Consider the following 26464-nt stretch of genomic DNA (forward strand, 5'->3'; position numbering starts at 1 on the left):
CGGCCAGTAAAAGAGGATATCTCATTATCCCTTCAAATCTGAGGCAGATGGAGGGATTTGTCCTGTATTAGCGGATTTGATCAAACAAGGGATTTTGGTGCTTATTGTCAGTAGGTGTAATAAAAAGGCAGGTACGACCAATCGGTAAGAAGTTCATGCAGGATTTATGAGTCTTAAATAATGTTGTTATCCCTAGTTTCACTGTGGTCTGCAACCCTGCCAACATTCTTTCATGAATTCCCACAAATACCAAATGGTTTACTGTAGCAGACCTCTGTTCTGCCTTTTTCTCCATCCCCACACACAAAGAGTCAGTTCCTCTTCGTCTTCTCAGTCTAAGGACATCAACTTTGGAATGCCGCGCCACCTCCTAGGTGACCGAGGAACATACTCCAACTTTTTGGAGTATAAGCCCTAAGGACAGATCAGCACTTCTAATGCACCTATCACCCAGTCAGCGGAAAAGAAATAAACTATAACACACATTCAAGAATAAGATAATAAAAATATGTTGTGAGACACAACTGAAAACTAAGTTAAGCCCATATGAAATATTGAACGGTTGGTTACCCTATGGTATTGTCTTCCAACACTTCCCTCTCTGCTGCTAAGTCTTACAAATGAATGATGATGCTGTCTTACAATATTCCACAAAGCGTATACTCTGTCTCCACAGTTTCCAATATCAGGTCCAAGCTGCTTTACCTCCGTGCCTGACCACAGCCTGCTATGCACAACAGCCTGGGGATTGGGTCTTCATACATATTCATCAGAGAAATAATTTCCTGCAGCCTCACTGGTGCGGTTTCCTACCAGATCCTCCTCATCACCAACACAGCCTGTAAGTGCTGTGGTCAGTCAAAGTGGATCCACTCCTCGTCTGCACCTCCACAGCCACACAGTGTGTGCCCATCAGCATTACCACCTCTCCCTGACATAAGCAGCCATCTCCTGGATACAGGATCTTTCTGTGTGTCTGCCCACTGCCTTGACAGCTGCCCTCAGTCTCTCGATCTTGGTGGAATACATCCTTGCTGTGGTAAGGGTAGCTGCCAAAAGAAGTAACTGTATTGAGCCTGTGCTTGAGGGAGGTGGCTGCTCAGTGTATGTGAACAAATCCTGTACACTAACCAAGATTAGATACCACAGCACACAAGTATGAAAATCCAAAAGTAAATGTGACAGTCCGTTACTTAAAAGTTCTGCAAACTGTAGTTCCAAAACAATAGGTCTATTAGATGGTACAAAAGTCTTCGTATATTCCAGTAAACGTCACATCATTGTAACAGCCAGCTTACCCGTGTTTCGTCGTGGAATGTGACTTTTTCAACTTTATTTGTGTTAGGTTAACTAATGATAAGTATCACTTAAAGTGCTTGCAATAACAAGGGCTCAGTTTCTGCTTATCAGCTTAACAAGCTTCAGGACGATGACAATCAATCAATCAATCAGGGATTTGTAAAGCGCACTACTCACCCGTGAGGGTCTCAAGGCGCTGAGGAGGTGAGGGGAAAGAAGGTGAGGGGGGGAGGTGCTGCTACTGCTCGAACAGCCAGGTTTTGAGAAGTTTCCTGAAGGTGAGGAGGTCTTTGGTCTGGCGCAGGTGGGTGGGAAGAGTGTTCCATGTTTTGGCGGCGAGGTGCGAGAATGATCTACCGCCGGATATAGTTCTGCGGACGCGTGGGACAGTTGCGAGGGCGGCAGAGCGGAGATGCCGGGTCGGGTTGTAGAAGGAGAGTCTTCTGTTGAGGTATTCTGGTCCGGTGTTGTGCAGTGCTTTGTGAGCGTGGGTGAGGAGTTTGAAGGTGATTCTCTTGTTGACTGGGAGCCAGTGCAGGTTTTTCCAGGTGGTCTGTGATGTGGCAGTGGCGGGGATGTCCAGGATGAGGCATGCGGAGGTGTTCTGGATGCGTTGCAGCCCCTTCTGGGGTTTGGCTGTGGTTCCTGCGTAGAGGGCATTGCCGTAGTCCAGTTTGCTGCTTACGAGGGCTTCAGTGACTGTTCTTCTGGTTTCAGTGGGTATCCATTTGTAGATATTTCAGAGCATGTGGAGGGTGTTGAAGCAGGAGGAGGAGATGGCGTTGACTTGCTAAGTCATGGATAGTGAAGAGTCCAAGCTGAATCCTAGGTTGCATGCGTGGTCGGTGGGAGTCAGAGCGGTTCCGAGAGTGGCAGGCCACCACGAGTCATCCCATGCAGAGGGGGTGGAGCCAAAGATGAGGACTTCCGTCTTGTCGGAATTGAGTTTGAGGCAGCTGCTCTTCATCCATTCGGGGATGACCTTCATTCCTTTGTGGAGGTAGGTCTTGGCGGAGTCCTTGGTGAGGGAGAGGATCAGCTGGGTGTCGTCAGCGTATGAGATGATGTTGAGGTTGTGGGATCGGACAATGTTAGCGAGCGGGGCCATGTAGACGTTGAAGAGGGTCGGGCTGAGGGATGAACCCTGGGGTACACTGCAGATGATTTCGGTGCCACAATGGTGACAAAGAAGAAATGAACACTGAAATAATAAGACTGCTTGCAACTGAACTGTTGTAGAGGTTTTGCATCCAGGCAACAAAAGGGAGGCTGAGAAAGTAAATTCTCCCATGTCTGTGCTTTAATAAATATGTGTGTACTATGAAAAAGCTAGTGATCCTTAACGAGTGCTGTTGTATTGTTTTAATCATTTGTTATGTTGTTTTTATATCTGCTTGAAGCAGGGGCAGTTCCTCCATAAGGGTGGAGGAGCGTTCCCGCCCCCCGCCTCCCTTAGCCAGCAGCAGCTGCAAACCTTCCCCCAAAAAATGATAATGAACTGTGATTATTATTGTTTTTTGGGGAAGGGGCGGGGCCGTGGGGGTGACGAGCACAGGGCGGTTAAAGTAAACATAAGGACCATTAAGTTTAGTTTGCTTCAAATGAACTAGAATGCTGGTAAGTTCTAAGTGGGAAACAACAGGAAATAAAACAAAACGCTGTATAACATTCTCTAATCACATTTTATAGCACAGAAAATAATATAGTAACTTAAAAAATACAAGCTCAACATGTCTGGAATATTGTTTTTAAAATCGAAATTTTAGTGCTTTTTTACCAAAAATTCTAATAAATAGTCTGACTCAGTTGTGAAAATGCGGTCTTTCTCAAACTGGTTTCAAAAGATCATTTTAAAACTTGCTGTACGCAATTTCTATTTCATATCAAGATTTATTTTATTTTGAAAAATCATTTCCTATTTGAACATTTGTCGAAACATCTTCTCCAATGCTGCAAAGATCTTGACACCAAAGAATAGATGAGAAGCCATTTACTTTACACCTCCGAGCCATTTTAACTGACCTTTTACCATGATACTGAGGACTGCACTTCTTTTTTTAAACAATTCGGTACGAAATGTGTGTATAGTTCTTGCGTTGCACGTATTTTAATACATCCAAAATATTACAAGGTCTACAAATGCAGTATGTCTGAGCCCCGAACCTGCAAATAAACATTAGAAAATGCAACACACAATTCTGTTTTTTCAACTTTTCAGGCAGCACAGAGGTATCAGCTCCTCCAGTGATTCTGCCTTTCCGGGACGATGTTCTTCTGGTTTCTTTTGTTCCTGGATTTGGTGTGTTTTGCTACTCAATAAAATTAGCAAATTTGCGTAGCAATGCTGTGCTTACCATTTGGGCATACATTTCAAATAGTCTTGGCGGCTATCTTCACAAGGCTTGCGTCTCATATATGGGGACTGCCATTCTAGTGAGCCTGTGTGTTTTATACTCCTGAGCTCTTCCAAGAAACCATCTCCTATCGATGTCAAGGTAAGTTCTGGTGTAGAAGGATATCATGAGCTTCGTCTTGGAACGTAAGATGTTACACCTAAGTAAGGGGGATACGTACAGTACTTTGCGCTACACATGATTCTGCAAAACTGTTTGTACTAGTAAGATAGTACCAACACTATTCTGGGAGCTTCTGGTGCCTGTTTAGAAGTTGCACATTGGCATATGCAGTTATGAGTGCCTCATAGAAGGAAAGCAAGGTTTGAGGTTCTGAGGTATTGGATGGTCTCTTCACACAATACTCTATTACCCAAATAACCCATTAAAAATGTTTAAAAGTGCTAGCCAGGCCACCAAGAAATGGAGGTCTGGTGGGCAATGCAGTTGTGCTGAAAGTGCTCAAGCACGAGCTGCTGGGAGCACTTTCGGTAAAATATCCAAACCAGCCAGATGGGAACTCTGAACTCAATAGGCTAGTTGGGTCCCCAAAGGCACCAACGCAAGTTGAATCTGCATCGCCCCAGTAAATTGGCACATGGTCACCAAAACAAAAATGAATCCCCAAATAATTTGATTCAAAGACTGTGTGCCTCTCCAGGCCCCTCCTTACCAGCACTTAAAATGACATGCCTCTAGTTTCCAATGAGAGTTTCTTCTGACTTCTTCCCACAGAAATTACCAGAACAAGACAGAAAACAGTGAGGTGCAAATCAATAGTGAGAATTGTTATCACAATTCCGGTGTCTATTCTTGTACAGGAAACTATTTTTCACCACAGTCCTTCTTACATTTTGAACATTGACAAGCTTTATAAAGCTTACTTTTTAGGTCGAGTCTAGGCAGCTCGCATGCACTGTCTCTCAAAATGTTGTAATCTACTTATGCGGGCTTTCACCATGCTCGTCACAAGCCCATCACTTTCATTCGTACCTTGGTCTGCCTTTCAAAACTCCTTTGGTTTCTTTGGTAAATGCTTTACTTTTGTCCTGCCTCTTGGCTGTTTTTTCCCCACCCTGGAGACTGACCCCTTTACATGGATTATTGCACGATCGCCCATATAGGTTAGTGTAGACACACTACTTTTTAGGGTCCGATCTTGCTGTAATCTCTCTTTGGGCTTCTAACCACACCCATGTTATGTCAGCCACTTTCATTGGTTCGTGGGCTTGCCTTTTAAAATCCGCTTGCTTTCATTAGTAAAAGGCATACATAGGTCATGCCTTTTCCGGTGTTTAGCCTTCCTCGAGCGCACCGATCAACTACTAAAAACATACGAGGCTCTGTATTTTCCGTATGGTTTCTGGACTACTTTCTCCCTTTATTTCACAGTGCGGTGGGTTTTACACAGCGTGATGGCACTCGTTCTTTTCCTTCCAATTAATGTGACAGGAAAAGTCCGGTTAGGAGGTTACAATGCTAATATCTTGGGGACATTCAGAAATCTAACCTAGGGATCAATTCTGCCCACTGCTTGCCATTGGCTTTGTGGTTTGTAACTCACATTTTCTTGCTTTCCATGTGCTGGCTTTCTTTGTTTTAGGCAGTCCAGGTTGAGTTTGTACCTTCCTGTGTCCAAAATGTATTTAAAGTATCCTTCCGAGTGCTCCCTTTCTATAAACAGACCCGTAAATTTTGTTCTTATCTCCTCACGTTTGCTGTGCATTCAAAGACCGAGGTCAAATGTCAGGTGCTGTTTTTCGAGGGTGCTTGTTTACTTTTCTTTCTCTGACTTCAAAGTGAGAGGATTTCTGTGACAATCTTGCTAGATACTCGGGGTAAGAAAGAGTTTTTTCTAGCACACAACAACATGTAAATGAACTGGTAAGTATTTCAGAAGATATCAGAATTAGGAACACAAATGAAGCACATTTTTTGTAATTTCTGAAGAGTTTTGGAAACAAATACTTTAATATGATTACAAAAATCTTTACCCCAGGTGATGCAATTTCCACACATTTTCATCTGTGCACTGTATAGTTTTATTAGTAAAACTGTTTGTCTGTGTAAATGTAATGGTCATTTCAATTGAAAATGTGTTGTCTGTAATGGCAGGGTGCTACCACACAACGAATACTCCACTCTACTCTGCACCACTCCACACCACTGCACTCTGATCTGCACCACTCCACTTTACCCCACTCTACACCACTGCACTCTGCACCACTCCACTCTGCACTCCTGCACTCTATGCAACTTCATGCTACAGCTCTCTACCCTGTACCAATCTACTCTATGCCAATGCACTCTTCGCCATTTTACTCTTCACCACTGCATTCTACACAACTCCAGTCTAGGCCACACCAATCTACTCAGCACAACTCCACTCTACGCCAATACACTGTACGCCAATGCACATTTCTCTCTAACACTCAACTCTATGACTCTGCACTCTGCGCCACTCCACTCTACTTTGCACCACTCAGTAGTGCTCCACTGTACTCTGCACCACACTGCACCCTTCCACTCTACTCTGCAACACTCTACACCACCCTATGCCGCTTCACTCTACTCTGTGCTGCCCCACTCCACTCTGTATCACTGCACTCTGTGCCACTGCACGCTGCAACCCTCTATGCCAATGCACTCTACACCATTCATTGCTATTCCACTCCAGTGTATGCCACTCTACATGACTCCACACTACGTCACTCCACTCTACAACAATTTACATCACTCTTGGCCATTCCACTCTATGACACTCCACACCACTCTCCTCTATGCCACTAACTTTTAGCCATGCTGACCAGCAGCCACGCAGATCTACAACATGGCTAAAACAAATGGGAAAAGTCAATAGCTTTTGCATAGGCGAGACCTATTGGCCTCGGCATTGCATGCTAAAAGTCTTGCCAGCAACCTTGCCTTTTCGTCCTGCCAACACTCTTGACACTATATTGCACAGAGGCATGTTAAGTGATGCTGTGGACTAGTTCATTCTGTGCTGGCATCTTTGTTTGATCTCACGATCTCAGGTTCACATCCTGCTAGTTCACTCAGCCTTTCGTTCGTCTGAGATCGACAAAACAAGTGCCATTGATTCGGTAGTTCATAGTTATGTTACTCATTCCAAGATACTCCACGTACTCTTTCATAAATGCACTTAATGTTAATGTAATGCATATGTCTGCACTTGGGTCCATCTCTTGATATGTTTCTTGTTTGCAATCTTTCCGTTCGACTTCTCAGAGTGCATCGGGCAGATGGCAGTGCACAAAGTTGTTTGATTCACCTTTAAAGAAACTAGACATTCCCATTTCCAAAAGAATCCATTTGCTTGTCCTGTATCTTGCATTTGTTTTTGGCAGCAGGCCTCTGATATGTGTCAACTACCAGGGTCACTGTTCATTTTTTCTGCACTCACAAGTACCTTCTCTTTAATATCTGTTTTCCCTCTCAGCCCTCCGTTTCCACACCACACCCACAAATATCAAACTCCTACTAGGCCATTACAACCCTGCTCTACGCTTTCACAGAAGAATTAATATGGGCCATATGTATGTAGCTTTTTTTTGGTCGCAAACAGGCCGATTACCAGAATTGGGCCGTTTGCAACCAAAAAAATATTTTTCCTATGTACAAAATCCTATTTTGCGATCCAGTAACCTATTACGAATCGCAAAATGGGTTTGCGACTCTCTATTAGGAAGGAGCATGCCAAGGGCATATCTTCCTAACAACGACTCGCAGGGGAACGTCTGTATGTTTTGCGACCGGGAATGCAGTAGCAAAACAATTGCAGTTACCACCAATTTCAAATTGGTGGTAACCCATTTGCAAACGGGAAGGAGTCCCCAAGGGACCCCTTACCTGTTGTGAATGGGGGCGCCAACATTTTTTCTCCGCAGGCAGTGGTCCCACAAACCGGCTTTTTCTTTAAGGAAAATTGGCTGCATTTAAAAAAAAATGCTTTATTTAAAAAGCAGTCACAGACATGGTGGTCTGCTGACTCCAGCAGGCCACCATCCCTGTGAGTGAGGCCATTCCCAAATGGGTCGTAAATTGCGACCTGCTTCATGAATAGTAATGAGACAGGTCCCTTGTGACCCATTTGCAAATAACATCAGATTTTGCTACTCACAATTTGCGAGTCGCTAAACCTCGCAATTTACGAGTTGCAAAACCTGATGTTTGTACATGTGGCCCTATATTCTTCTCTTCTCCTTTGTGTCTTTCTGTCCGTGCTTCCATGTTTTATATTATTCTCTCACACTGTTTCCTTCAATCAACTGTTTCATTCTCTTTCAAAGTCTTGATTAGGGTGGGACTGTTGCCTGCATCACTGCAGTGTTTCTAGCATGCATGCGTAGCCTACTTCACAGACAACGGAGCCAGTGGGACAACTGGTCTAGTGTGTCCACTAATTAAATGAACTGGCACATGATGACTAGACTTGACTAATACGACTAAAACCAGCATCAGTGGCTTAGAACCTCTGAGAGGAAGCAGCGCACAAATGTTGTAAATTGATGTGCATCTAAAAACAAGCAGTCACCACACAATACATCAACACTGGGACCGTGATACACTTGTTGCATGATGCACCAAAAGGGTATAGTGCATTCTTAACACATTGCACACACACAGTGCATCATGTCACTGTGCCTAGTGAATCACAACTCATGCATTTAGTTAAAAAGTGTGTGGGCCATTTGAGGCTGTAAATGCTGTAAACGAAACTATGTGGTTGTATTTAGGCACCTGCCAAGTGCTTTTTATTTGGTTGGAAATGTAAGGGTTCTTTAAAGGGGAACGTAGCCTAAGAAATGTAACTAATAAATGTTATAAGAGGTGTGACCTCTGTAACCGAGGGCAAGTACTAATACATGTGCTTTAGACTCACTCAGGCCTCTTGCTCTTCTCCTCTTGGCCCTCCTCCTGTTTTTGGCCTTCCTGTTCCTTATCCACTGGTTTTGATTCTTCTGGTCATGATGATCCTAATCTTTCTAGTTCCCTGCTCCATCTTGGTCCTCCACCTCAAGAACCTCCTCCACCTACAGACTCTCTTTATGACCTCCTAGCAGTCCTGATACCCTTTGTTCCTGGTTGACCCGACTGTATTCATACTGGTCCTCTTGGTTCTCCTTATCCTGATCTTCCTTGTGTTGGCCTTCCTCGATCTGCTTCTCATCTCTGTGGCCCAACAGGTTCTCCTGATCCTACTATTTCTGGTCCTCCAAGTCCTTTGGGGTCTTCTCTCCCTGGCTCTGGTCCCTCACTGTCCTCTGTTTTTTTAGCCCTGGCCCTCTTGTTTATACGGCCCTGGTCTCTTGGTCCTGGTTTCCCTAGCCTTTACCCGCATCCTTCTTGCCCTCGTTGTACACGTCCCCTTGGACTCTTGTTTCTGGTTCTCGTAGTACTTCTGCCCAAGGATCCTCTTCTCTTGACAATGGCCCTCCTAGCCCTGAGCTTCATGTTCCTGGATTGCCTGGTCCTGGACATCTAGTACTAGTCCTGACCCTGATTCTTCAACCTCTGCTATACCTGATTCTCTTACAATGCTACCTACCCCAGGTCTTGGCCATCCCTGTTCTCCTACTAATGGACCTGCTTGTGCTGGTCTTCCTCGTTCTCAGGGCAACGGTTCTCCATGCCATAGTCTTCTACGTCTTGGTCCTCCTGGCCACAATAGTGCCTGTTTCACACTTTAAAGGACCTTCTGGCCTTGATAGTCCGTATCTTGTGTCTCTTGGTCCCCTTGGCTCTTTTTCCTGTTTATTTTAGCTCTGGACACCCTAGTCTTTCTGTTCCTATACACCTTGTCCCACTGATCTACCGAGGGGTGGCCCTTCTAGGTCATGGATGCCTTACCCATCCTCCTGTTCCTAGTCATCTAGTTTACATTTTTCCCCACATCCCTAGACCTGATCCTCCTTGGCCTGGTTATCTTGGCCCAGGTCTTGATTCTTCTGATCCTGCTCTTCTTATCCTAACCCCTCCTTATACTGGAGGTTTTTGCACCAGCAAGACAGGACCCACTCAAAGCACTAGTTGCACCAGGCTAACGACTGACTGCACAAGTGACGTATCTTAGCAGCACTGCTGGGTGTACGGTAAAATAAACTAAGCTAAACTTTCCTGTACTCCTATCTGCTTTCTTGCATTCCACTAAAACATTCCACATCTTAGTTAATGCTACACCCTCTCGGATTTTCAAAAATTAACCAACCTGATCTTCACTGAAACCCCTATACCGCTCCTGGTAAACTGTCTCACTCTGCACTGCAGCATATCTCAAGTATGCTGGGTGGGGATCAGAGCACAGAGCCATATCACATTGAGTGCACTTTACAGGTGCAAACATGCACCTACACTGGGAACAGCACATTTGTGAAAAATGGACCAGCTGCTTGAGGCTGGATTACTTTGGCCCAGTGGTTTTTAAAGCCACCTGCAGAAGAGTGATTGCACCCACCTGCAGGCCATGCCTGTATGGTTCCTATGACTCTCTCACCCATCTTCCCAGGGGCTCCCCTCAGCACCTCTATGTGCCATACACTCAGTGTGCCCGTGACAACCTTTTTGCTTCTGCGCTCACATCAAATATGGTCATGGTGCAGCTGGAAAGGAGTCCCTCATTTGCACTCCCACTTGTAAATGAGGCAATACCACCTTGCTTCTGTTTGACAGAAGGGGCACAAGAAGAGGGCAAAAGCCTGTTGCGCCCCCGGAGTACATTCTATAATATAGCCCCTGGTGTGCTGCCACCCTCATGATAAACCAAAAAATTGAGTCTTTGTATCCCTCTTCACTTCCCCACTCGAATTTGTTTACCTCTACCAGAACACTCATTCAAGCGGTTGTGAGACACACACCTAGTGCCTTGCTGCCTCTCCAGCCCTTCCCAACAAACCGCTAAACATCACCATTGCCGCCAAGAGTCTCCATTTCAAGTTTCACGCCTTCAGCCAACTGGCGTTTTGGTCATCAGCACTTTCCTTGCTGCAAGAATTCATTCAATACTTAACAGTGTTAGAAATTAACCCATAAGTCCCAGCATTCTATGTACAGTTGACTAAAGCCAGGAATTGCCAAATGGGTCACTTATGACCTGAGGTAACTTTAAAGTTATGCTTAGGTTGTTCCACTTTTGCCCATTACCAATTTTTGTATTTTGCTTTTGCATTCTTGATTATTTGATCGCTCGTTTACTCATTAAACAAAATTTTTCATTTTCTAATCTTGTTTATGCGCTCCTTTACTCACTATACACATGAGCACATGAATGGATTGCCACAAGTTCTAAACACGATGATTAGGAGAGGACTAATCAACCATGGTTATTGTGCAGGAATGACACATGGAGGGATGTTGTATAAAGTGATATCAGATGAAGTAATTTGCAGCCCTATTCTATCCCTGGATTGATTTTATATTCACCACTGAGATACAAACATGCAATATATAAAATTAAAGTACATATATGTATACCAAGTGTGGGTTAATGTCATAGCCATGAGTGTCTCTTGTTTAGGAATGCAAAGAAACAGATGGTTTTGTCAGTAAAGAGTACACAGGAGTTTTATATAGCATACACACCACTGATTGAAAGGGTAGAAGCGCTTTTCCATGACATTAGCCATGTGATGCATAGTTTTATAAACGTCATAATTTTCCTAATGAAATAGTGAGCAATTTGGATACCTGTTATACAATTAAATATAAATCAACAAAGGCAGAGAATGCTTTAAGAAACTGTTCACTCATAAGCTGTTGCCATATGCATTTTAAAATCATGTGGTTGATGTCTAGTAAGACATGACATCAAAGATATCTATCTATGAAACAATAAACAAGCATTTCCAACACCTGGTCTTTGACAATGCCAGTTTTAATCTTATTTTTTTTTTATGTCTGAGTCTCTGACCCCATGCTCTCCCTACTTGTTTTACATTAACTCTCGACCCCCAGAACATCCTTTGCTCCCCTGCTGTCCCCTGCCTATTCCTGTCATGCTCCCCGTTTTTTTGTTTAAAATGTTTTATTTTATTTTTCTTTGCCAAGGCCCACCAGCCGCAACGTGCTGCTGAGCCACTCACTATCCTTCTTGAGTTTACTTTGTATTTCACTGTTCGACAGTGGCTGTCAGCCAAGTTGGAACGGTACAATACAAAAGAAAGTGTGCTCTGGTCTGTCACAAACGTGTTATGCAGGTAAATCACAACACATACAACCACCTGGCAGCCATGTTGGAAGGAAATATCTTAAACATAGCCACAGTGTGCTTTCATAGGTGCGAAGACGTCATAATATGTGCACCGTGACTCATCAGCAGCCATTTTTGCTTTTTCATTTCATCACTACAATAAGACCAACTGCCATTTTAGGACAGCAAATCCAATACAGCAGCACGTGTCTGTTAACTGGCACGGCTATTGCTTGTTTGATTAGATGGGGCATACCATTCAAGCTGGAGGTCTCCAAACTCCACCTGCCCGAATCAGGGCTGATTTCCCCGCTACACGTCCTTTTACAACTACGAAGATAGTATCCGATCTCTCACCTTTGCAAAATAACTATGTTGGCTTCAGTTCCAGGCCAAAATTTGTTTTACATTTACATTCGAATCGAGATTACAATTGGACTCGTAATAAGCTCCTAAATCTGACCCAGGGGGTTGTATCTTTGCAATGTTTTCAAAACAATGTGTGATGCGTTTCGAAACCTACAAGCCAGGTCCTTGCTATACGTACAAGCTAATGTCATGAACAACAACAAAATGACCCCTTTATACACACAGCCGCAAGCTGAATCAGACACTGCATCCCACGAAATGCGTAGGAACGCACCCTCCAGGAGGCAGCTAGGAACAGACCTCGGAGAATGTGTCCCCAAACGCTAGATGACGTCAGGGGCGTAGCTCGGTCAGTAACACCGCGGGGCGTGAGCTTCAGATTTCCCAATAATCATGCTGGCACTTATGTTAAAACACATTATATGACAAGCCGGGCACAGGGGAGGCGCTAGAGGGGCAGTAGAAAAGAAGACGAATGCGTGTTGGTAGGGGTATTAAGTGAGAGAAAATAATACTTTGTATGATAGTCAACATTTTTTGAAGACTTTCAAAGCAGAGATGGAGAAAGTGCGCGTGCCTTTTTGTCTGTGATTCTGTAAAAAAAAAAATCCTGGTGAAATCCGACAGACACCTCACCCTACCCAACTGAAAGCACCTGCAACCAACTATTTACAGGAAGGGTGTATATAACTCCAACCACCCCCAAAGGTATGCCCATGGGTAACATCGCAAGCAGGACCAGCTGGCCACTTGTATCCTTTGTGTATTCTTTTGAATTGGTTCGTGGCATGCTGCACTCGCCCGACCCTCAAATGAAACACTCAATCCCTGTTGCTCTAAACAGAGGATGCATATTCAAGCAGTTGCTAACCTTCTTGAAGTTTCTTCATCAGTTCTTCCGAATAGTGCATTGTGCCCAGGTGCACCAGGGCTTGAGGGATCCTGTAGTCCGCAAACATGGTAACCCCAGAAATGTCGCTGAAGCAGCCATCTCCTTTTCCCTCAAGCACAGCCCAGGTGTCAGCCACCAGAATCTGGACTCGCTTATAAAACGCCACTTGTTTTCCCTGAAGAAGAAGAAGAAGAGTGTTGAGAGGGTTGGTTAGCTTGGGACAGCCTACTACAGTCTCACCCAGCACAGAAATCCTGCTTCCACCCCCAGCGACTGCACTTCTAAGGACTGTGATGATGAAGCTGACTCATCGCTTGGCATGTGCTCCAAAGATTTCCACATCTACAGAATCGACTGCTCTTTAGGAAGGTTTTATTATGCTATAGACTGAAATAGTACAGCTGCCCAACTGCAGACCAAGGGAAAAATTTGAACTGAGCCTATTTTTTTCCTTCATCAATGCACTTAAGTTCAGCTCTTAAAATAGGGGAAGCAGGATTATAGATCCCTGTCCCTTCGTAAGAAAGTGTTGTCACACACAAAGTGACAACAGCATATGTGCCACATGCACTGAAGTGGCTAAAAGATTATATAGAAACTAGAACATTATTAATGGGGAATGATCAATAAATGGGCTTCTTTTCACTGAGTGGTTCAAATGACATCATAGGTGAAGTCCTTACTGAAAAGTTTCTCTTTACGATGATACGTAGTTACTAATCTCCTTATGAACGTACCCACTGAGCTGTTCTTATTGTTCATCTGAGCCAGGGTAGAGGAGGCATGGGTATGTTGCAGAACAAAACTTTTCTCATACCACTCTTGTGTCCCTCACACTCTTTCCTACTAACTCTTTCATATTACATTCCTCATCCCTGTATCCCATTCCCCTGCAAAAAATACCTGCAGTCCTGCACCTTCCCCATCACCTGTTCCACTTTCCCTCCCCATCACTGACAAGGACATAGCCCTGTGCTCTCTATGAAGAACAGCATGAAGAACGTGCCACCTGCTGATAGTGACTGTGTTTGAGCCACTATCAGCAAGAGGATGAGGCATAATGGCCAGAGCTGCCGACTTTGGAGCTGGGGAACAAGTTTCAAGTCTCGGAGTCGACTCAACATCCTTAATATCCCTGTGCCTACCAAAAAACATGAATGTGTCCTTGTGCAATGTAACTGGTGCTCATGTAAAGCGCTCCAATACCTTTGGGACAAGTTCATGTTCTACAAAACTGCAAAAAAACAAACAAGCATTTGCAATTAAAAAAGGTCTTGCATTTGCATGAGTTAGCGCTACTGACGTTGTAAGTGCATAACTGAACTTTTCTTTCCACATACATTGGTCAACCCTGCCGCATAATGTGGTCCTCTCTGCCACATAATTCCAGTGGCCCTGCATACAACTAAAATACTTCCATTTATTTATTACATATTTATTTAACCTTTCCTGATGTCATAAACCAGGGACAGAAGGTCTCTAAACAAAAATCAGTGTACACTACATCTTTATCTGTTTTCCCCCCGATATCGGAGGATGCTGTTAAAAAACACCTTCAAGCTATTAAATCAGGATCACCCTTGGATCCAGCCCCTTCCCAGGTACTATTACCAGGCGAACCTGTGACAGATCCTTTTATCACAAATGCTATCAATCTTTCAATGACTGTTGGTACAGTGCCAAAGCAATGGAAACATGCCATTGTCAAGCCTCTTTTAAAGAAACCTAATCTTGACCCCGAACTTCTTAGTAACTATAGGCCTATTTCACTATTGCCGATTCTGTCTAAAATAGCTGAAAAACATGTTCAAACTCATTAGTCTCTTTTTCTGGAAGCCAATAACATTCTACATACTACCCAGATGGGCTTCAGACCATTACATGGGACAGAGACTGCGCTAATTGCTGTTACTGAAGAAGTGAAAAAGCGACTAGTTAAGGGCATAGAAACAGCCATTATTCTTCTAGACCTCAGTGCCGCTTTTGATACGGTGGACCTGGATATATTAATGAACATGATACACGATATTGGACTATCTGGGTCAGCTCTAGACTGGATCAATTCATTTGTTAAAGATAGATCTTTTTAGGTCCTAGATAGGTCATATTTCTCAGATCATATCAAGAGCAGATGCGGAGATCCAAAGGGGTCTTTCTTAGCCCCACTCTATTAAATATTTACAAGTTACCACTGGAAGAAATAATCCAGCCCTTTGGGCTGACTTTGGTGTCCTATGCAGATGATACACAACTAATTATATCTCTTTTACGGGATTCCTGTTCTAGAGTCAGCATTTGGTCCATGTCTCCAAGCGGTGGCAGCATGGATGACTGGAAGTAAACTTAAACTGAATGACAATAAAACAGAGGTGATGATCTTTTGGCAACAAGTAAAGCCCATCATGAATCCCTTCTTGATTGATGGAATTTTTTTTTTACCCCCACTCAAAGATCTTATTAAAAGTCTGGGGGTCTGGCTCGATACACAACTGTCAATGGCGCATCAAGCTAACAAAATAGCTGCTTCCTCCTTTGGCCTTCTTAGATTGTTGAGGAGGGTCTATACCATCCTACCGCTCACAGCCAAAAGAATAATTGCACAGGCATTAATTGGTTCCCAAATTGATTATGGGAATGCACTGTTCATGGGCTCCCCTGGCTATGTCATTAAAAGATTGCAGAGAGTCCAACATGCCTCGGCACGCTTGGTACTGAATACTCCTAAGCAGGAATCCATAAAAGCTGGAATTTCATCATTGCATTGGCTGCCAGTAGATAAGAGGATACAGTATAAAACATTATGCCATATGCATAGAGCTTTGCATAATCGAGGTGCGGAAATGCGGAGGTCATTAGCGTCCTTTTATATCCCCAATAGATCACTTAGATCTTCATCAGCATACTTGGCAGTTATTCCTAAAGTGAAGAAAGCCAGATAGGGGGAAAGCTCTCTGGCATATAAGGGGGCAAAGCTGTGGAATTCATTGCTGATCAGCATAAGAGCAATGAACCATGAACTATCCTTTCGCAAGGCCCTGAAGACATGGCTTTTCAGGGTTTGAACTTAAATTTATTTTTGTTGGATGCTTTTGCTTCACGTTTGAGATCTGCGAGGCCTCTGGGCACTTACGCGCTATATAAATTCAAATAACATAACATAACATAACATTTACTTTCTTCCTCTATCTGCAGCAAAAATTAAAATAATGCCATTATTTATTATATTTATTTATATTATTTTTTTGGGGTCCCCCCCAACCTATTGTGGGGATCGATCCAGAGATGGCCTAGACAAAAAGAGCATATTGTGCTGAAAATTTTGATGGCGGCTCCTTTGTCCTAGGACCACCACACGGTGAGTTATGGGCAAAAAAGTTTTGTAAAAGGAATACCAAAAATGTTTTGTAAAAGGATTTCCTCGCAAAGCATTATGGTGTGAGTCTCCAAGTGCAGCGAATATTGTAGTATCTTGACTGTAATGCTCAGACCAGCCCCTTGAGGGCACAGCAATAAAAATGGCACTTGTGAGAAACATGGTCATGTAACCATATAGTCAGCCCCTAGCAAGCATAACCACATGAAATCAGATGGTCAGAACATAATGCAGTGTAACCATATATCTAGCCCCTAGAGGGCGTAGTGCTTTATACATTTTCAGGCATACTAGAAAAATATTACAAACAAGGCCCTTAAAACACAAACTACTCCCAGCTATAAAACAAAAGTTCCACCCATGAGAGAGCTTAAAAAGACACTGAATGGTGGGAGGGGTTATTATTTTGGTGTCCTTCCAACCTAGAATGGGGACCCAGAGATGCCATAGACAGAAAGAATGCATTTTGATGGTGGTTCCATTGTTCTAGGACCACCACATGGTGAGTTATGGTCATAAATGTTTTGTAAAGAGGACACCACAATGAAAATAGCATTTATAAGAAACATGGTCATGTAACCATTTAGTCAGCCCCTAGAGGGCATAACCACATGAAAACAGAATAGCAGAAAGTAATGCAGTGTAACCATATATTTAGCACCCAGGGGGTGTAGTGCCTTTCACATTTTCAGGCCTAGCAGGCCTTCTGCAATAATTTTACAAACAAGGCCCTTAAAAACAGAAACTTCTCCCAACCGTAAAACAAAAGTTCCAGCCATGACAGCTTAAAAAGACACTAAATGATGGGAAAGGTTATTATTTTGGGGTCTTCCCCAACCTAGTGTGGGTACCCAGAAATGACCTAGACAGAAAGAGGGTGTCATGCTGAATGGTTTGGTGACGGTCCCATTGTCATAGGGCCACCACAGGCTGAGTTATGGGCAAAATGTTTTATAAAAGAAATGCCTCACAAAACATTATGGGGCGAGTTTTTAAGAGTGCAGTGAATACTGTAGTATTGGCTCTCCTGCTGTGCCTGGAGAGCCACATTGAGGATTTCTGTGTTTTTCTGTTTAAAATGTGTCAGTTTGAATACTTTTTAACTGCTAAACTTGTAAGTAAGTGGTACTCATATGAAGCACTCCTCCAATCGGGTTCAAGCTACATGAAACTTCAAAAAAATAAATACATAAATAAAAAATAACCCCCCTTCAGCTTGCAGCCTTTGAGCGCAGACACCACAAAGAAACAGCAGCATGTCCAAAAACAAGGAAGAGAAAGAAACAACATACAGACACAGAGTGCAAATCAGAGAGGCAGAAGAGAAAAGTAGTGAGCCAACACCCAGATATATGGACGATCGTGGAATAATCCATGTAACAAGATCAGTCTCCAAGGCGGTAACAAAATAGCCTCCAGGCGGGACAAAAGTAAAGCATTTACCAACGAAATCAAGGAAAGTTTTAAAGGTAGGCCAAGAAACGAGTGAAAGTGATAGGCCTGAGATGGGCGTGGTGAAAGCCCACATAAGTAGATCACAACATATCAAGAGACAGCACTTGCATGCTGCCTAAGCTCAACCTAAGAAAGGTGGGACAAACAGTAAGATTACCCAGCAGCAAGCAAGAAATGTTTTAAGGACACTGGCATACACAAATCATAACAACTGGGTTGAGCTGAACTTCACAAACTATCTACAACAGATCACTAAGCAACAGCACAAGCGCTGTCTAGGCTCAACCTAAATTTATTCCACTCTCCTGCAACATAGCAAATGCAGCATAAGAAATGTGTTTATACGCAGTAAGGAAACACTGAAGTTTGCCCAGACAGGTTTGCAGCAGTGAAATCATGACACAGAGTGAGAGTGCATAATTTGGATTGCGTGTGATGTGTGCATGTGTTATATAACACTTGTTTAGCAAAGTATTAAGCCGTGCAAATATCTAAACATTTATGTCAGAAACGTGTTCAAGTTTCAACAGACTGGAAGACTTGCAGCAGATGTGAGTGGACAGATGTTCCTAAAGTGGACACCACACATTTATTTATGAGTGCTGGAGCGCTTTTAACACGTACTGTTGCTGCTTTTTTTCATTGTCTGCTCTATCTAGGCTTTGGGAAAGCGATTCAAATGTGCCTGTTTTTAAGGTCATGTGAAAAGAAGGTTTATGCACATAGTTTATCTGTCGCGAGATGGCATGTTTGCGTAGTTTTGCTTCTAGTGTAGAACTGTCTCCACAATGAACATTTCATTCTGTGGCAGTCAGTGCCGAACCAAAAAGCAGATAACACATTGCATAATTGTGCTTGTGTGCCACTTGTTTGTCTTTAAAGGAGTATTTGATAGGAGGTGTAGCATGGGGACCAGGTTATAACTAACTAACTATATATACATACATATATATATATATATATATATATATATATATATATATATATATATATATATAATATCCAAGAAAGAAGTGACTCAAACAGATGATCTCATTAAAGAACAAAAATATATTTCTACTACAACGTTTCAGCTTCCGCCTTCCTCAGGTAGTACATTATATCCTATGGAACTCGTAATACAGCTGGTGGTATATCCGTCACTTTACCGTCACTTTTGGGACGGATTAACACCTACTCCAAAGTTGTAATAACCCCCTATATTATTAAGCTTAAATGGCTTGTTTAGAAACACGAAAAATATTTTTAAATTTTGGGGCCTATAATATTATGGAATAAAATTTTGTTTAGTATCCATAAGTCACCTGGATCTGCAAACACCACTTGAGTTATTCTATAGACTTTTATTCACACCCATTGTTTTAAATAAAATGAATTATCCTCCCTCCGCTAATAGTTGGTCATGCCAGTTGTAGGAAAGTACCCTCTTTTTGGCATGGTTACCCTCACTTTTTGCCTGATATCAATATGTTTTGCCTGTGTTCACTGGCATTCTGCTAACCAGGACCCCAGTGACTGTGCTCTCTCCCTCTAAATCTGGTTGCTGGGACTTCAGACACTCCACATTTAGCATACTGGTGACCCGAAATAAGTCATGGTAAATGGTACCTATGTACCCAGGGCATTGGGGCACCAGGGGTTCCACATGGGCTGCAGCATGAATTATGCCACCCATGGGTGCCCATGTAAAATGTGTCTTCAGGCCTGTCATTGCAGCCTGTGTGAAAAACTGCATGCACCCTTTCACTTCAGGTCACTGTAAGTTACCCCTATGGTAAGCCCTCCTAGCCCAGAGGAGCAGGGTGCCGGTACCTGTGTGTGTGTGTGAGGGCACCCCTGCATGAGCAGAGGTGCCCCTTGAACTCCAGCTCTATTTTCTTGACTTTGTGAGTGCGGGGAAGCCATTTTACCCGTGTACTGGACATAGATCACTACCTATATCCAGCTACATAATGCTAACTCCGAACCTGGGCATGTTTGGTATTAAACATGTCGGAATCATACCCCAATACTGTTGCCAGTATTGGTTGTATGATTCTATACACTCTGGGGGCTCCTTAGAGGACCCCAGCATTGCTCCTACCGGCTTCTGAGGTTTCCTGGCAGCCCACGCTGCTACCACCCCTCAGATGAGTTTCTGCCCTCCTGCTGCTTGACCAGCTCAAGCCCAGGAAGGCAGAAAAAAGAAAAGGATTTCCTTTGGGAGAGGGAAGTAGCACCCTCTTCCTTTGGAAATAGGTGTACATGGCTTGGGAGGGGTAGCCTCCCCAAGCCACTGGTATGCTTTGAGGGGCACATTTGGTGCCCTCCTTGCATAAACCAGTCTGCTCTGGCGCGAAACTGGACAATGGAAAAGGGAGTAACCACTCCCCTGCCCATCACCACCCCAGGGGTGGTGCCCAGAGCTCCACCAGGTGGCCACTTGATTTTGCCATATTGAATCCAAGGTGGGCAGAGGCCCCTGGGAGCATCTGAGTGGCCAGGTCAGGCAGGTGACGTTACAGCCCCCTCCTGATAAGGTGGTCACCCAATACCCCTTCCAGGGCTATTTAGGGTCTTCCTCTTGGGTGGGTCTTCAGATTCGATGTGCAAGACTCCAGCAGGACTCCTCTGCAATGTTTACTTCAACACTGGCCACTGGAACCGCAACTGGACTGCACAGGAATCTACAATCTGCAGGTACAGTGTCGACATTGCTCTCCAACAATGTGTCTCCGGCTCCTTCCAGCAACTGCAACATTTCCCCGGCTGCACATCCTCTGAGGGAGACGAGTCTTCAGCGTGCACAAGAAGCACAAATAACTCTCTCTTGGAGTGAAGGAGTCACTCCCCTGCATCCTCAGGCATCAACTGCAACGACAACCGGCTGCGTGGATCTCCTCTCCTCCAGAGCTGCATGGATCCTGCATCACGGGTGGTGGTCTGGAGTGGTCCCCTTGGTCCTCTCTGCCAGCTGTCTAACTTTGGAGACGGTAAGTCTTTGCCTCTCCAGCAGGACAGTACCCCGTGCACCACGTCTTTTGCAGCTACCAAGGATTGTTGGCATCTCCTCCAAGAGATCTTCAGGCCCTGTGTAGTCCCAGCACGCTTCCCAGCGACGCACAGTCCTCTGTTTGCTTCTCCTGCGACATTGGACTCCTTTCTAGGTGTGCTGCGTGGGCCTTAACTTGACTCCTGTGCTTGCTGCCTGTGGGTCACCTGTGGGGGCTGCCTCCTCTTCCTGTGACTCTTCACTGCTGAGGGTCACCCAGGACTCCCCTTCATGGGTTGAGTCCCTCTGGACCTTGCTGGTCCCTGGCAGCCCCGCATTTCTTCTCCAATGACGTGTTTTTGCTAAGACTTGTTGGTGGTTTTCCACACCACTGGCCGACTGCAATGCTCCTTCTGTTGTGGGAAGTCAACCATATCTCTCCAGGAACTCTTCATCTGCTCCAGGACTGCAACTGTCTTCGTCCACCGTCGACCTGGTTCTGCATCCACAGTTGGGTGGATAGTGGCTTCTGCCACCACCGGACAATCCAATGTGAACTGGACTTGGTCCCCTTCTTTTCCAGGTCTTCCTCTTCCAGGATCCACCTTTGGTTTCTTGCAGTCTTGTCTGGGTATTAAATATCCTTCTCTGAAGTCCTTTTGGAGAGTTTGGGGAAAATCAGATACTTACCTCCTTTCTCCTGGTCGCTTGGGGGCACTCTAGTACTTACCTTGTGGGTTTGCTAGTTCCTCCAGCTCCCTTCTACCGATCCCACTTTCTTGGGTGGGGGCCCGACTTTCTCATTTCACTTTCCTAGTATATGGTTTGGACCCCCGATAGGCCTTCAGTATTGTCTATTGCTTTCACTGTTTTCTGTTGCATTCTATGTTAATTCCTAACTGCTACTATACATATAATAGTTTGTTTTACTTACCTCCAATTGGGGTATTCCCTATATAGGGGGTCATTCTAACCCTGGCGGTCCAAGACCGCCAGGGCTAAAATGACGGGGGCACCGCCAACAGGCTGGCGGTGCCCCGCTGGGCATTCTGACCGCGGCGGTTTGACCGCGGCCGAAGTGGAAAACCGGCGGTCTCCCGCCGGTTTTCCGCTGCCCATTTGAATCCTGGGGATTCTGACAGCCCATACCGCCATCCTGTTCCTGGCGGTTCACCCGCCAGGAACAGGATGGCGGTATGGGTTGTCGTCGGGCCCCCGTAAGAGGGCCCCACAAAGAATTTCACTGTCTGCATTGCAGACAGTGAAATTCGCGACGGGTGCCACTGCACCCGTCGCACCTTCCCACTCCGCCGGCTCCATTCGGAGCCGGCGTCCTCGTGGGAAGGTAGTTTTGCACTGGGCTGGCGGGCGGCCTTTTGGCGGTCGCCCGCCAGCCCAGTGCAAAACCCAGAATACCCTCAGCGGTCTTCCGACCGCGGAGCGGTATTTTGGAGGGGGAAGTCTGGCGGGCGGCCTCCGCCGCCCGCCAGACTTAGAATCACCCCCATAGTGTTTTAGTATTTGTGTCACTAAAATAAAGTACCTTCATTTTTGTAACACTGTGTAGTTCTTTCAGATGTGTAAGTGCTGTGTGACTATAGTGGTATTGCATAAGCTTTGCATGTCTCCTAGATAAGTCTTGGCTGCCCATCCACAGCTACCTCTAGAGAGCCCTGGCTTCCTAGACACTGACTACACCTCACTTATAGGGGATACCTGGACCTGATATAAGGTGATAACACCATAGGTGCTAACCATACACCAGGCCAGCTTCCTACACCAGAATCCATTGGCTACCTTATTTCATATGCTGTTTGAATGTTCTAATATTAATCAGTTTTGGGTTAAAGTGTGGCAACAACTCAATGAAATCTTTCACACACATGTAAGTTGTTCATATTCAAATGTCTTCTAGGGAAGTTTACTAGAAAAACAGTCTACCGCTTTATCTTCATTCTATGTTAAATTTATCGATCTTTTGTTGGTGGATGCATTTTAACAAATCAATACAAATTGAAAAATGCAGCTAATGTTTTAGGTAAAGGTTGGTGGTATTGTGTGTCTTTTCATCATAGATTGGATTCACCCTATGTACATCCCATTACAGAGATGCTCTTTGGTCACCTGTTAACTGTTTTTTAGACTGCTCTTTCTATCAATGTTTTACACATTAACTGTCTGTTAAAGAAGTCACTAAACTTCCTTAATTGTTTCTTTGCATTGTCTTCCTTCAGTAATCTCAACCATATTTGCATTGTTTTACACAACATTGCTTGATAACTATGTGTAAGCAAATATTATGTGTAAGCAAACATTTACTTTACAATCATATGGTTCTCAGATATGTATTTGGAAGGTCTTACTTTTGTTTCTTTTCCTCTTTCCCTTTATCTTTCCTCTTCTTTTTACTTCTCTTCTATAACTTACTTTTGTTCTTCCACTACTCTTTTTCTTCTGATTCTCTCTTTCGTCCATCTCTTATTACTCAAACATATTTGGGAATACTATGATTTCAAGTCCTCATTTGTTTTATGGAAATGTACAAGATTATACTCCAACTGACTTGCTTTATTTCTATTGTAAAATGTTTCTGTTTAAACAAAAAAAAGTCTAGCTTAGGAAAAGGGACATCTACAGAGTAAACTGAAAAGACTGGGGCTGTTTTACAGAGCCTTGGTGTCAAGTGTCCCTTTTGAGGATTGGATTTTACTGATTTGAAATTTTGTGATATATAGTTATCATAGTTTTAATTAACTGTCTAAACAAATATCAGACTTTACAATGCAGATTTTTAGCCTGCCTGCCTTTTCACCGATGCATTATAATGCGTAGACCTTTCCAGTGTGTTGTAATACCACATAGGGCTTTACAGCGCATACCTTTACCCTTAATGCTGTTGTAAAGTCAGATTTATTCTTTCAGGTTTTGTTTGTTTTTGGGGGGCTGACCTCTCCAAATCCCACTTTTTCTGTTTTCTTTTACAGAGGTAACCCTCCTAAAGCCCACTTTTTATTTCAAACTACTAATCTCCCTTTAACTTTACCCCTTGTGAACCCTAAATAACTCTTACCTCCCTTTACTTCTAACTACCCACGAGCCCTTAAGAAATTCTTACTCCCCTTTCACCTCTACCCTCCCCTGAAACCTTTGTTTTTTACAAAATAAATACATTATTATGTTTTCAGTAAGCAACATAAACAGTTACATAAAAACATAAGTGCAAGATCATAGTCATCTACATTTCAGAGAAACAAGCTTTGCATGGTATCAGGTCCTAACCCCAACTATCCTCCCTCTAGGATGATATATCATCTATTTACCTCATCTCGCAATGTTGCACATTTCCAGTCATTATACATGCACACACATGGATATCATTGCCTGTAGCTATGTAATGAGCAGCAAACAGGGAGGATAAGTGCTAGACAATTAAACCTGTGCAGTTTCAGTTTTCAATGCAACTGATAGTACAAGATATATATATAGCAATGCGGCCACACACCACAACGCACTCAACAGTTGGTGCGCTTTGCGAGAGCTGGCCGTGCTCTCGATTAATTTAGAAACCAAAGTATAGTAGCAACGCACTCCGTTAAGGTGGAATTCCTCAGTTCATTTATTTGTTTTAGTGCAACAAAGAAACCAACGCGTTTCGACTATTGAGTCTTCTTCATGGTTACAAAAGTCCTTTCTTTTTGTCAGTATTTATACTTTCAAACTCCGATGTCTTTTACACTGCATTGTGGAGGTTGTAGTTCACAACTGATAAATCAGTGTTTTTCATATCAAATTACAGCGACACCATAAATCAAAATACATTAGAAAATGTGTACAAACTAAATTCAATTGAATTCACACTTACAAAAAAGCCAACAGAAAAGAAGGACCAATCAAAAAATATATACATGATACTAAATATTCAATCTTAGTTCACTTAAAAATGGTAAGCAGTTTTTTAAATCATTAATTTAATTTTTCATTATTCATTAACTTCTATTTCCATTAGGATATGTTCAATTGTATAATAAATTAATTTTACTATTCCAAACACACGCTTGTGATTATTTGAAGTAACAAGCTAATCGTTTTTCTGCTATGTTAATCATAAATGTTTAAAAAGTTCCTCATCGTTATTCATCCCAAATGGTGTCTTAGTCCTCATTTTGATAATATATCTGGATTCTAATTGTCTAAGTTTTTTAACTCTATCACCACCTCTTTCGTGTTCCAGAATATGATCTAAACCAACATTTCTTAGGGTTTTCCAATCATTATTAACATGTGTCTTTAGATGTTTAGTTACAGCATAGGTTAGATCATTATGTTTAATGGCTCTAATGTGTTCTAAAATTCTTTTTTTGAGCATGCATATTGTGCTCCCCACATATTTCGCCCCACATTGGCATTCAATCACATATATAGTAAATTTGGTATTGCATGTTATTTTATGTTTGATATATATATCGTCTCCATTAGGTATTTTCACCAATTTCATTGATTTACCAATCTTACATGCTTTACATTTGTTACACTTGATGAAGCGCTGTTGTTTTTCCATCAACCAGGAAATTAGATTTTTTAGAGATAAGTGACTTTTCACTACATAATCCTTTATGGATGGCGCCTTACGATACGTGATTATTGGCCCTGAGCCTATCTTAGGTCCTAAATCTGGGTTCCTGCATATCACATGCCAATGCTTACATAATATCCTTTTTATCAAGCCACTTTCCTTAGTGTAATCCATAACCATCCTCACTTTATTCTCACCTAAAGACTCTGCGTGGATCTCAGAGAATTGAATAAAGCTGTGGTAGTAGATCATCATCCACTTCCCAACATTAATGAAATGTTGTGCTCCCTTAATGGTGCTAAGCATTTTTCAACTCTTGATCTTTCCTCTGCGTACCATCACATAAAATTACATCCATTATCTCAAGATCTCACAACTTTTATTACCCCTTTTGGCACCTTCAAATTTCTCAGGATGCCTTTTGGTTTAATCTCAGCAGCATCCCTTTTTCAAAGAGCACTTGAAAAAGTATTAAGATCTACCAAGATGACATCTTATTATATGGAGCTAATTTAACTAAACATAACGAGACATTGGAAACGGTCTTACATAGACTAAGAGACTCAGGTCTAACTCTAAAATCTGGGATATGCAAGTTTAACACTTCCACCATTGAATATTTGGGGCATGAAATCTCAGAAAGAGGTATTCGTCCTAAAGCTGCTTTAGTTGACACTATCATCAATTTGCCAGTTCCAGAAAACAAGGAGGAGCTAGTAAAATTTCTTGGGATGGCTGAATTCTACAACAAATTTGTAACAAAATTTACAGAGAGAACAAGGTACATGTGAAGTCTTTTGAAGAAAGGTATTGAATTTTCACGGTGTGATCAATGTTCAAATGAGTTTCACGATATTAAATGTAGTTTATGAAGTGCAGTTGATCTAGATAGCTATGACCCCAAAGATGAGATCATGTTGATGGGTGATGCCA

The 26464-nt window shown here is 43.1% G+C and overlaps 1 protein-coding gene across 2 annotated transcripts in view; it reads right to left on the reverse strand.

Annotated features, from left to right (window-relative positions):
* LOC138285747 (queuosine 5'-phosphate N-glycosylase/hydrolase-like) overlaps positions 1 to 26464 on the reverse strand; it is a 119908-nt gene that overhangs the window by 5136 nt on the left and 88308 nt on the right. For both annotated transcript variants that reach the window (XM_069226084.1, XM_069226085.1), the window contains one exon: positions 13139 to 13334. In XM_069226084.1, coding sequence (XP_069082185.1) covers positions 13139 to 13334 — 196 coding nt within the window. The remainder of the gene's footprint in view (positions 1 to 13138; positions 13335 to 26464) is intronic.

This window comes from Pleurodeles waltl, chromosome 3_1 (assembly GCF_031143425.1).
Source record: "Pleurodeles waltl isolate 20211129_DDA chromosome 3_1, aPleWal1.hap1.20221129, whole genome shotgun sequence".
NCBI classification, from domain to species: domain Eukaryota; kingdom Metazoa; phylum Chordata; class Amphibia; order Caudata; family Salamandridae; genus Pleurodeles; species Pleurodeles waltl.